The sequence below is a fragment of the Haemaphysalis longicornis genome, unplaced genomic scaffold (genome assembly GCF_048455015.1).
Source record: "Haemaphysalis longicornis isolate Haplotype H1 unplaced genomic scaffold, Haemaphysalis longicornis Haplotype H1 scaffold_2, whole genome shotgun sequence".
Taxonomy (NCBI): domain Eukaryota; kingdom Metazoa; phylum Arthropoda; class Arachnida; order Ixodida; family Ixodidae; genus Haemaphysalis; species Haemaphysalis longicornis.
The window spans coordinates 11811359-11824209 of record NW_027526295.1 but is presented as its reverse complement, the minus strand read 5'-3'; the positions used below and the strand labels follow the sequence as shown (position 1 = coordinate 11824209).

The 12851-nt window shown below is 47.2% G+C and overlaps 1 protein-coding gene and 1 long non-coding RNA gene across 2 annotated transcripts; both read left to right on the top strand.

Moving 5' to 3' along the window:
• Window positions 1-3107: 3107 nt before the first annotated feature.
• LOC144168751 (uncharacterized) lies at window positions 3108-7780 on the top strand. The gene is made up of 4 exons (XM_077697709.1): window positions 3108-3544; window positions 4960-5113; window positions 5201-5317; window positions 7565-7780. The coding sequence occupies exons 1-4, from the start codon at window positions 3426-3428 to the stop codon at window positions 7778-7780; spliced, it is 606 nt and encodes a 201-aa protein (XP_077553835.1). The 5' UTR covers window positions 3108-3425.
• Window positions 7781-9632: 1852 nt separating this feature from the next.
• LOC144168750 (uncharacterized) lies at window positions 9633-12055 on the top strand. Its single transcript, XR_013322221.1, has 2 exons — window positions 9633-10570; window positions 10667-12055. It is a non-coding gene; the product is annotated as an uncharacterized LOC144168750 (long non-coding RNA).
• Window positions 12056-12851: the final 796 nt, after the last annotated feature.

Below are 12851 nucleotides of genomic sequence, written 5' to 3'. Positions count from 1 at the left end.
TGTGTTGTTTCCGTGTATCAGCACTTCAACCGTGGCCTAATGCTAATTAGAACGAGTAAGCAGGACGCGACGGTTGCATGCAGCTACAAAACCGATAACGTACGTATAGATACTTCAGCCAGCGCGATCACAGGCAAACAGCGCGGCCGTGTTGTTTCAATCTGTTTATTTTGGCGATAGGTGTTGTCAAAATCTGCTGCTAACAAAGAGACAGTGCTCGCCGTTGCAACAATTGCAATGTTCATCTGCTTCGCTTGCTCGCGCATATATAGACGATTTAAATTCTCGCGTCAGCGCGCCAACGCACCCGACTGCAGCGACTCAACTTGCCCTGGTGGCACGACTTGCCGCCCGGATGTAAACAACCTCCGTGCTATCAACGCAGCGCGGCCGGTGACACAGTGCGGCGTGCGGCCGGAGTTTCAAGCCTCGCCTTGGGCCATCGTTTTTTCTTATTTGAGAAGGACTAGTAGTGCCATTTGGTGGAAAGATTTTCATGTGCCCCTGTCACACGAGGAACGGCCGCTAACAGCATTTGGATACGGCGACAGCTGTGGACAGCTCGCTGGTAAGTGGTCTGTCATCAGTCGGTGCGTTTGTCAAACAGTTGGGTAGGGTTAACTGCGAAGTACCCGTGCCGCACACAGCACGTACACGCACAGGCAAAGGAGAAAGCGCACAATCGTTTTATTTTACTTCTTTGTGGGTTTTGGGGTATGCATTCCCATTATTTTGTAGTCAGGTTTGTAACAGGGCATTCGCTATAAAATCGTTTGTCGCGCACGGCGTCGTTTCAAAGCAACCTGAGGGTTACTTCGTGCTGGCGGAAATCAGCGCAGTCAGACGGCATCGGGAAGGAAGGTAGAGAGGTCGGGGAAGAGGGTGCTCATATTTAAAAGAAAGCGTCATGCAAGACGATAAAAGGAACGCAACCCGCCCGCGTTTCTCCGAACTTCAGGACAGAGCCGCACACGGGTATGTAAAAGATGCTATGAGCCTATTGAACGATTAAATGCATGTAGTGTGGTCCACGACGGCGACGTGGTTCGAACCCGAAATGTTTTTATTCCCTTTCGAATGGTAATGTGGGGTCGGTATACAATCGGGGCCTGTCAGTCGCCAGCTAAGGAAACAAATTCATGCCCTTATGGAAGAGAACCGAGTTTGTCTTACCATGACGCAAGTCTGCCTGGCATAAAAAGGGATATCATTTTTTAGAAGGACAATAGATCAGGATGGCTAGGTGCCGCTGTCTCACCCTTCGAAAGACGCTCCGCTCCTTTCTATTACCGCCGACGCACGGCCGGGCTATACACCAGCGGCGTCCGCCGCTCTAGCCCGGCGTGTCCGACAGTCCTGCCTTCGGGACGCCGCCCCCGCGAATTCCAAGTAACGGCTGGCAGAACCTCTGGTTTCGCTCTTTCTAGAGCCACGTGTGTCAATTCAAGTGGCGTCGCATGGTCAATCGTTTTTGGTGTCGTTTAAAGCTTTGCTTTCCAACCACCTTCACAGCGTGGATTGGAGCCAATTTTTTTTATCTTTGGCACACACTCTTTTGTTGGTTATAACTTTATGTCATAATCAATAGTAAGACCATACACAAAAAATTACTGGAATCATCTGACACTCGATTTTGACACGGAGCTTGCAGCTACAAAAAATGTACTGTGGCTTTCGTGACCGATACTTCTACAATCATGTTAACATTAACCAAGGCAAGTGTGTGTGGCCTGCAGCGTTGGTACGTTAGCAAGAATAGCGTTTCCATTGCAACTGTTTTTTTTTTGTTGCCATGAAATCATAAGTAATTCGAACCATGAACGAGGTTTACGTTAGCTAACAAGACTGTAGTAACGGTTGCGGCTACAAATTACCTTATGCACCAATCATGCTTGTCAGCATGGTGACACAAAAAAATTAAGGTGTCGGAATACGGATCACTCACTCGCCTATTTTATCACTACTGTAAAAAAAAGAAAGTGATTTCTGACCCAGTGCAGGCCTTTCCTGTATGACGAACTGTGTTACGACAGATGACCATACTTGATGACGCAAAGCTTAACAAATTAGCTTTGGATGTAACACAACGAGGGAAATAGGTGGAGGTATCTACAAGTATAAATGAAACAGTGTGCGCCTGTCCGGCATGAATTCATTATTTGCTGACACGATTTTGTTCTGCAGATCCTGATACATTATCGAGTTGAATGACTTCATAGATCTTAAGGCAGGGCAGGCTGTGCTGTACAAGGCAAAGCAGCAGTTGGGAAGCAAGTTGGTCCCTCCAGCAGAAGTGAGTATTGCCACGGCTAATTACCTGCACTTTTTCTATGAAAGTGAGCCACCGTGATAGGGGAGAGGCAGTGTAAAGGTTTGCATCTTTAACTGTGTGCCCACTCACTTGATTAGATGCAAGCTGGCATCTTAAAGCAAGAAACAGCAGTTGACAATATCATGCAATAACAAAGTGTTTTTGAGTCAAAAACAGAAAAACTTGCACGTGTTCTGAAAGGACCCCATGCAACCTCGAAAATGATAACGCACGTTTGTCTCAAACAAGCCTGGCAGGAATTGTCAGACCGAAATAGACATGAATCACGGTATCATTTCAGAGCATACTTGCAGCGCTGCACTTTTTTTGCATCCAAACGTGGAACGAAATCATGGAAAAATTTCTTGCGGGCACCTTCAAGGGCTTTGCATTTGCCTTCCTTTTTCTCTGCCTTGCTTAATTGGAAATTTTTGTAGTGTGTCTTGGAACGTGGTCACTTTAACCCATACTAGGGTGTCTTGATGTCACTTGTGATAACCACATGGTGCGGTCAGGTCCTGAATTATGAATGACTATACCGAATTACTATACCGAAAAATTAACGTTCATTTAACCATACTGTCTGTTTGGAATTTTACGTGTGGGGAATTTTTTTTTGCTTTTTCAGGCAGATGTTCCCGACTCCCTGCCTGCTGTCCGTGAACAGGGAGAGAGAGAGAGAGAGAAACAACTTTATTTATGCTCAGGGATCAGGTGAGGGGGGTGGAGGCGGTCCACAGGGCCGCCGCGACCGCCAGGGCCCGGGTAAGTTAGCCTCCACTAGTGTCACTATATACGGTTTTAGAGTATCGGCACTCTTTTCTCCCATTGTTCCGTGCCGCCGCCAAGATGATTGGTCAGTTCGCGACACGTGACATTTGTTTACACTGCGACGGTTCATGGGCGCTGCCATTTTGTTGCTTGTGCGTTTTCAGTCGGTCAACTGTGGTAGTCCTGGCTGTTTGCCCTGTGGCTGCGCGCGACCGACGTTCCGAACGTGAACCAAACCGACCAAACCATCCCGCGCTTGGCACGCTTCGCAGCATTTTAGCTGCAGAAGTGTGTCCGGAGATGCCGTTTTGCTGCATACTCAGCTGTTACAACTCCCAGGAAGATGGAAAACGCTTCATGCGCTTCCCGCTGGGGAAAAAGGACGGCGAGCGGCTACGCGTGTGGCTGCAACTCGTCAGCCGCGATGAATTCGTGCCCACCCCGTACTCCAGGATTTGTGAGGTGAGATTGTTTAAAGTGAATTCGCGATAGTTAATAAAAGCTGGCGCCTCGTAGGCGTTGTGAGAATTCCGTGCAGAGCGCTTCGCAGCTAATGAGCTCGCGAGACCGGCCGCCGCCGCCGCCGCGAACGTCCGACCGCGGTCTTCGGGCCGCGATATGCGTCGTGAAATTGCTGTACTCGTTCGCTCGCCAACGCGGCCCGACAACGTACGCGTCGGCCGGGTGCTGGCGGAGTTGTGCTGGAATAAAAGTAGGCAAGAGATGTGGACGCAGGAGGCGTAGTTAAACAGATGAGAATTTACAAAGTGCAGGGGGGAGAAAATAGTATGCAAGGGAAGGAAACGGTGAGAGAGTTTGGGCCGCGCGCCAGCGAGCGAGTACGGCAATTTCACAATCCGGCACGCATATGACGACGCCTGTCTTAGAGTTCATAGAGGCATAGAATTCACATACGTGGAAATTGAAGGTGAAATGCGCGCATGTGGCCTCGCAGGGAATTAACATATATGTCTCAGGGTACGGGGGGGTTCACAACGCCTACGAGGCGCCTGCCAAAATAAATACCGCCATCCGTTTAAGTTATTTCGTCTCCGCCCCGGACGTTTGCATGTCGTGGGACGTTCCATCCCGTTGGGCGACTGCCATTACGAGAATCCGAAATGGTTGGATATAGAGTCACTAAATAAGGTAGTTGGATAAATTTTAATTCGGCAGTTTAGCGTTCACGGAGGGGTCACGGGAATTAGTGCGGAACTTTCCAGAAGATTTTGGAAGTTTTGGTTTGATGTACACCGCGAACTGTCACGAGTGAAAGCGCTTAAACTTTACAAATCGCGCGTTGTTTCGCCATGTTCTTTCGTCCTCATTCGTTTTTTAATGTTTAGGCGCTTTCCCACTCATTTATGCGGCACCAAGTAGGCCCCACAGATGTGTTATTAATGTCACAAACGCCTTCACCCCATTCTGTTGCCAATTCTGGTATAAAGCTTGGCCTGTTCACTTTAGATAAATTCTACGAGGTTGTGCATTCTGTAGTATAACACGAAACTCAGAAAAAATAAGAACAAAACAAAAGCATTCTGTGTGCACTAAGTTATGCGTACACTAAAATTTTCAAAATATTTTCGCAGCCTACATTTATAATGCCACTGAGCGTTAGCATTCTGGCATGTTCTAAAATGCCTTGATCACTAATTGCGGGTATACTGCTTGCGATCTGTTGTGTGGCTTGTAAACTCGGAATTTCGACATGATGCTGCCGAATAAGGCCGTTAGACGTATTGTGGGGCGCAATTTAGCAGTTTCAATTTCATGTGAAGTTGACAGAGAGACGTTCAAGCGAGAAAGCATTCACACAATGTTTTGCATTTGATAAAACTTTTCTTGTTTGCTTATTGTATTGAATTGTTTGTTAGGACCACTTTGAAGACAGCCAATTTGAAACGGGCAGGGCTGATGGCCGAAAGCTCCTCAAGTGGAATGCTGTGCCAACGATCGAAGCCTCCAACAACCAGCAGAAACGGGCTAAGGGGAAGGTTCCGAGGAGGCCAGGCAGTGAACAAGCCCACGGTATGTCACTTAGCTGATGCACTGCTGAGCATTGTACCATGCATTATCTCGATGACATGTATGGTTTTTATTTTTTTGGCATCTCAGACACACTGGGTGCCGCCGATGCACCTGCTGCCTCTGTTGCCGTTCGCCCATTCCCAGGTGAAGCACATGGAGTATGACCTCCTCCATTGGATGGCGAAGCTCAGCCAATTGAGACAGGTAAGCATATGTGTGTGTGGAAGTGAACATAGCTTCATAAGATGTAGGTATGTGTGGGCCAGTTTCAAGTTCACCACACACACAAATAAGGAACGGAGCAGGAGACATGGCATTGTCTCGCAGGCTGTACTCTGTTCATATATGTAATTTTTGTCCAGTGAACAGGAAGTATGAATTGCCCACAAATTTTTTTCTGGAGGGTGCACACGGCGGCACTACCTGCGCAATGGCGCCAACTCCATTTGTACGGTTGGGCAGGCACGTACAGCGCCATGGATAACGCGACTTGCTTCATGCTATCTCAGCATCATCCCTGTGCGGGGAGTTTCTTATGTCTTGCGTTGCTTCAAACCGCTGCGGCTTGAGTTAGGAAAACGTTCCACCCAAGGCTGCGACGATATTTTATGTGGCTCTGGCGTGTGAGATGAGGCGGTGGTTTTACATGCCACCTAGGCCTGCTGTGCGCTTCTTGAGGAGTATAAGAGACGGTGATGTGCTCTGGTGACAGTGTTCTCGGGCGTTGAATGCATGACCGTCCTTCACCTGAGCTCCCAATGAAGCTAAGCAATTTTGCAAGCAGTATGGGTGGAAGCAGTCACGAGGTATGTACAGGATGAAATTAGGCATGGCAACGACAAAGATTCAACCGAAGATTTTAATTGTTTCATTTTTTTATGTAGACGAAGCAGAAATTATAAGCAGAACAAGAGCACAATACACGCTTTGACTGCTTTAAAAATAGCCCAGAGACAATTGACAAATCATAGTGCCCTAGTTTGTCACTCCATACATCTTCGTCTCTGCGCTGTTTTTGAAATATTCAAATTGTGGTGCCGAACAAGCTTTAGTATGTTATCACGGTACACGTTTGATCATTAGACATCAGTTGAAGGTGTACCTTGCACGTGGCATTCCATGTACGTGTGTTCACCTCAAAACAACCAAACTAGTCCAGGTTAAGGCTGGGCACCTAGCCGTGCTCGTCTTGTCCGTAAAGTATGCCAGCTAGCGTAATTAGTGGAAATTTCAAAAAGGTTCAAGCATGTGATGAGGTCTTGTGATGAGGTCATGTGATGAGGCCATGTGTTAAAGGTTCAAGCATGTGATGAGGTCTGAGGTAAAAGCTTCAATGCTGCATCGTCCCAACCTGAAATGAAACAGGTGCCACTGATTCATTACTAATTAGCCCCATCATCGGCTAATTACTAATTAGCCCCATCATTACTAATTAGCCCCATCATGCTTTTAAAACCGGGCAAAGCTCTACTTTTTACAATTATTACATTGGTCAGTTTATGCCTGTAAAGTTTTTTTCGTCATTTTTAGCTTGGGGACAGCGGTATTCGTCGTTTAAGTTGACCCACCGCTCCCTGCCGCATCGCCGGAAGAGCGAGAAACAGCGGCAGCGACCGGAAGTAGCGTCATATTCGGAAGACGGCCAGCGACGTGCGCCGCCGCTTCGCTGTGTCCCAGTTTTCTGGGCGAAGTTCCAAATTAAGCAGGCGTGTAACCTGCACTTTATTAATCATCATTGTCTAGAGTTGCTTCTGCGTCGATTTTTAACCGTAATGCTACTGCGTGATTCCCTAAAGCGGCTCCTAGATACCATGGAGATTTCCTACCCGAGCGCCCGTGGCTACTACATTGCCTTCACGAGTAGTCGCGGGGCAGGCCGTGTCGTCGGGTGCTCTGTGCTTTGTACGCGAAGCGACAGGCTCAAACAAATACGGAGGTACCCCAAGTTCCTGATCCATTATTATAAGGGAATTAGGAAATTTGTGGGACCACAGCGCTCTAGGCTTTTGTTTTCCCGATCAACGTTGTTGGCTGTGACGACAGCTTAGCTGAATAAGATTTTAAGAAGAAATCAAGCAAGCTGAAAGCATGAAGCATTTTATGCGTGCGGAAGCGCTCCGCACACTTGCCGGTCGTGCATGCCTGTACGGGGCACAAAACGGCTAGCACCACACATGCCGCGGCAGGGACCGCCCTTCGCTGCCGTCCAGAATCAAGGCCGGCGCGAAAAGCAAGGTAAACGTGCAAGAGAGGATGATAGTGTGGTGAAAAATTGTGCTACGGATTGTCATCCAAGGTGATTTCAAAAGAGGTGATCGAACGCAAGAATGAGCACAGCAACGATCGCTAGAATGACTATCAACGTAGGGATAGTGTGTTAGTGTTTGAGCTGGGGGATTTTAGTGCAGTTTAAGCTAAACCATTTTCAAATATGTTCTGTGCATCTCGCAGGTGTCAGTCAAGCACATCAGAAAGCTGGCGGATATTGATGCCGAACGCGACCTCAAGTTGGCCCCCCACCTCAAGCCAGCCTACCTGGACCAGGACCATTTTGCCAAAATGAACGTGGCATCTGCGGTTGCTGTCCTCAACCATAGTGTTGGCGCTGCTATACGCGTACTAGTGAGTCTTGGGCGGATGGAGGAGGAGGCCCTAACCACAGCGTAGTTTGTTGAGCGGGTGTACCGGTGGTTCACCCTGATGACGTCGCGGTACATCGGCACCGCTATGAGCATGTTTAAGCCGGACGCTCATGATGAGGCAGTGGCGTTCCTCAGGGAGTTTATGGAGATTTTTGCTCATGTCTCCATAAAGAGCAACCGAAGGGACCAGTTCAAGCCCGTACAAGCAGGTGTACTCATTAGTACAACAAGTGCTCTCCAAATTCAGCACCAGCTTCTGAGTGTGCACAAGTTTAAGTTCGTGCTGCTGTGCAGGCTGACGCAGGATGCCTTGGAGAATCTGTTCTCCTGCATTCGGTCGAGGCACCCGGTGCCGAGGGCACTCGAGTTCAAGCTGATGCTGCGCCTCATAATGTTGAGCCAGTTTTTTAAACCGAGTCGCAAGGGCAGCTACGACATAGATGATTCTGTGGACCTCCTCGAGTTTGTCGAGATGAAGAAGGCAGCTCAGAAGAACAGTGTGGAGGCAGCAGAAGTTGAGCTCCTAACTGACAGCCTTCTTGACGATGATGCTCCCCCACTTGATGACGTACAAATGGAGTCTCTTGTCTATGTGGCGGGGAACGTAACGCATAGTGTCAGCAAGAAATTCAAGCTTTGTGACACATGCAGAGAGTGTCTCCAGGCAGAGCCCGTGGAGCAGAATGAGCAGCTTTTGAAGCTGAAGTCTTACCGCTCACTGTCACAACCCAACCCTCTCACACGTCCATCAGGTCATGTCGTGAGCTTGCTGCAGCATGCGGATAGTGTTTTCCGTGCACACGAACATGACGCTCTAACAGTTTCTCTCGCCTCACTCACAAATGCTGCCTTGGACAAATGCCAACTCGCGAACAGCTTTCCACATTGCCACGACTTGCAGAAGCGCCTAACACAGGCTTTCCTCATGCTTCGGTTGCGGATCACCCTACGAAAGCTACAGCAAGGCAAAGACTGCAAAGGCAAAATGTGGATCGAAAAGTGTTGGAATGAGGGCAGCTGTCTCTCAGATTCGTTAGTGTGTTAACTGGCAGCAGTTTGGAGAACAAAAGGCAAACTTAAAGGAGCCATGAAGAGAAAATGCAAGTTGGTTTTATTCGAAAGATTTCGTGTTTTATAGTGCCCCCAGCGCTTGTCCGGATACAAACGGTGCTTTATTCACTGAGAAATTAAACAATTTAGGTTAAAATTTTGATTTTCCCGCTCAATCGTGCGTTTTCGTGGTCCCAAGTGACATCGCAGGAACCGACCGCTCTGCAGCCTATAGTACCTTCATTCACGCATCCGCCGTACAGGGTAGAGACACGTAACGCTGGCGCCGCCATGTTCGGTTGCTCGCTCGCCGCCGAAGCAAGTCATTGTGTCAAAACCGTGCTAAAATTATCGCCGCAACGCGGTTTACTGAAGAAGTTTGAATCATATTGTCTGTTTCGCATTGCTAGGTCTCGTGGGAAACTAAAAGAATAACGCGTTGAGCCCGTTGGCCCAATTGCGGCGGCACGGGACCGTTCAAAAATTGTCTCCACCCTGTACAGCGGTGTTGGTTTGTTCCCGCGTTTCTTTACGTTCCGTAACCTAGATGGCGCCACCATACCGTGGCAAGCGTTTGGTTTGTTTTTGCCCGCATTTAAACCTGGCTTGTTTTTGTTCTGGGAGAAAATATTCGTTCCCTGAAACAGTGCTCGCTCGACAAATGGGGTCACGTAAGACACCGTTGCTTGCGTCAATCGGCCAGTGTCGTCTGCGACAACCCCAAGCCCCGTAGTGCTGTGCAGCTAAACCAAAGCATGCTGTGCGCAGTACGAACAGCAGAACGCATCAGTACTTCCAAGGTTTACATGTGCTTTCGTAACTTCCACTGTTTGTCCCATCATTCTTATTGCTTTGTAAAGAATGTGCCCTAAATTTCAGCGCAAATCGCTCGTTCGTCTAGTTTGTAAGCTCTACCTAATTTGCGTCTGCTTCTGCCAGCCTCCGCCAATCGCAGAGCTTAGCCCATGTGACATCACAGGTTCTGTTGCGGGAAATGAGCTGGTGGGTCGCATGACCATTCCCGTTTTTCCTAATTATGTAGCTTATTTGAGCGAAGTTTACGTTAAAAGTGGTGTCAGTATGATTCTAACGAGACAATCTTTTGAATGAACCAAACTTGTGTTTTCTCTTCATGGCTCCTTTAAGGCACCGATGTACAGTTTAGGATGATTGATTGATTGTGTGATTTTACGCATCGAAGCTGCACCCGGGCTATGGCACCGTAGTGAAGGGCTCCGGATTAATTTTGACCACCTGGGGTAAACTTCGTGTGCCAAAATCTCGAACACACGGATATTTTCTCTTTTCGTCGCAGCCAGGAATCAAACCCAAATCCTTGGGATCAGCAACGCAACGCCTTAGCCACTCAGCCACCGCGGCAAGTCAGTTCAGGATGAATTTATGAAACCTCACGATCTTCAGTGTGCATTGGGATCTCATACACTTAGGAGCTTATGTTTGTCACCTCCTTCGGAAAGACAGCTGCTGTGGCCGGAGTATTGAACCTGCTGTGTCGTGCTCAGCTGCACAATGTCTTAGCTCCCCCGGCTCAGTGCCATGAGTTGAAGGAAGAGGCATGCAACGAGCAGTGTGCCCGGGTGTGTGACAGGGTTCATGTGATGGGGAGAGTGAGAAGTGCAGCAAAGACAAGTGCCGCAAGAAGACAGCTCGAGAGTGGCGATGTGTGATGAGGAGAGTGACAACTGCGACGAAGACCAGTGCAATGAGTGGCGTATGGGCTTGAGAGTGACCACGCGTGGACAAGGTGTGTGGTGGGTAGTGTGATGTGGAGTGACAAGCGTGACGAAAAAGAGTGCAAACAAGTAGTATGGGCTTGGGAGTGACCATGCGTGTGGACCAGATGTGTGGTGGTGAGCAACAAACATGACGAAAAGGAGTGCAAACAGAGAGCATGGGCTCGGGAGCGACCATCTGTGTGATGAAAAGGATTAGTGCGAGGGCATGAGTGAGTGATTGTTTGTTAATGTCGACAGGGAAGGTATCTTTGCGATAAGCAAACAAAGCTCTCGCACAGCACAGGGTTTGAAGCCGTTTCATCACACTGCTATACAAGTCACTGTTATTGTTGCATGCATAATCTGATCTTGGTTCTTGACGTTAGGACTCAGAGGCTCCTCTCAATGTTGAACTTTTCCATCACTTCTTTTCGCGATTCTCCTACTTTCACGCCTTCAATACTTTTACCTTCGCTGCCAAGTCCTCATTCGTACTTCGTCATTTTGGCTGGTGTGGGAGAAGCCATTGCAATGCCGCTTGCGCGCATGTGACGCGCACAAGCACAGTGTGAAGATTGACTGGACAGTGTTCGACACAAGGGCAAAAAAAGAGACAACTCCTTGGTTGTCTGCATTGTTCGCTAGATTGATGGCCACAGGTGGGCATTCTGCCTTTCACTTGGTTGTATAACAATGCCGTGCGGTGTTTTTTTTTTTTGTTTGTTCTTTTGAGATGCACACAAGCTCGTTCATTTCCCATTCCAATCTCGAAGTTTTTTAGGTGCGCCTTTGATTTCTGCTGCGAATCCGAATTAGCTGAAGCGTGAAGAATTGACTTTTCTGCTTATTAAAGCTGCGTAAATACAGTGAGAGTGGTTGAAACACGGCCAGACTACAATTTGCGCTAGTAATCCTGCAATGTTTACAAATTGTTTCAGTGTCTCTTTAATGTTCACATGTTTGTTGCTCGAATACAGGGGCTGGAAAAGCCCATTCTACTGCTGCGAAATGGCTGGGGCCAATTTCCTCATGGAAATGATGTAGTTGTGTAGTGCCGCAATTCGAAATCGATTGCCAACTTCATTTCTTCTAGCACTTCCGTACATGTACCTGTGTGACGTATATTCACTTCACAATAATCACTTTTCAAACAGTGCAGAAACTCTGTTTTTGTCAAATTTTTTAAGTTACAATAATTACGTTCTTGGAAAGGTTTGTTTTTATAGTTCAGTAGCAATGTGACTTCACTGTGAAGTAATGTGATTTCATCCTCGGAGTAATAGTTTTCAAGTGTGACATAATCAGCTTTGCACATAGATGCACATACAAAATTCTTCCTTGTGTTACTTTGGCCAAGTACTGATATGCTACCAAATGCATAGTCACTGTGTACAGAATATTTGTTGGATAAATGCGTTGTGTGTGTGTGTGTGCAAGTCATGGGGTCTTTGCATTCTACTTTTTGTACCAGTTTTGTGTTAAGTTATGCAATAAAACAGCAGAGTTTTCCTGTTTATATGGCAATCACTTTGCTTTCTTTCAGGGGAAAGTGTGGTTTTTTCTGCTGCTATGATAGTTTTTGTGATCTCGAGGCATTCTTCTTTTCATTGCGATAGTATGCCGTTTGGCATAAGTCGTCCTCGGAATCGGCCTCATTGTCCTCGGAAAGGCTTGCTAGAGTTCATAATGAATTTTTCCAGATTTTTTTGAACTGCGATTGGTTGTGTTCTTTTTTTGAGGCCGTTGTCTTCAATAAATATTTATTTTACATTCAGTTGTTCTTTTTTGCCCGCTCTGCTTTCATATGCTCATCGTTGATATCCTTCTGATAGTATTTTGATTTTCAGCAGTGAAAGAATACTCCCAGAATATGTGAGGCATTTCTGCACTCCATTAACTGGAGCTAAAAATGACCTGGGCGTTAGTGCTGAACGGGCTGAAGTGTTAAAAACTTTTCGAGCCAAATGAGAGTTCAAGCATCGTTCTGCATCACCTAGGTAGTAACGTCCATTATCAGAAAAAGAGGTGGCTGCATTACTGAATTTTTCTTAGCTGCTAAATGATAGCCGCTCACTAAAGTTCACTGAATTCAGTGCGTACAAAAACCAGCACTTATATGGGGGTTTTGTGATCAGGTAGGGTTTACTGGTGAGTTTTATTTCCTGAAAGCATCCATTTTGGCACTTGATGACTGAGTTGCATTTTCTTTGCAAAGGAAACTTGACAAATGAAACATGTTAAAGTCCTTTGAATTCAATTCATCGAAATTTAGCCGCTAGTGGTGTCACAAACTTTATATAGTGGTACTAG

Coding starts and splice junctions, on each gene's coding strand:
- LOC144168751 (XM_077697709.1), top strand. CDS start 3,426: ATGGAAAACGCTTCATGCGCTTCCCGCTGGGGAAAAAGGACGGCGAGC. Junction 3,545..4,959: donor CGTACTCCAGGATTTGTGAG/GTGAGATTGTTT, acceptor ATTGTTTGTTAG/GACCACTTTGAAGACAGCCA. Junction 5,318..7,564: donor AGCTCAGCCAATTGAGACAG/GTAAGCATATGT, acceptor TGCATCTCGCAG/GTGTCAGTCAAGCACATCAG.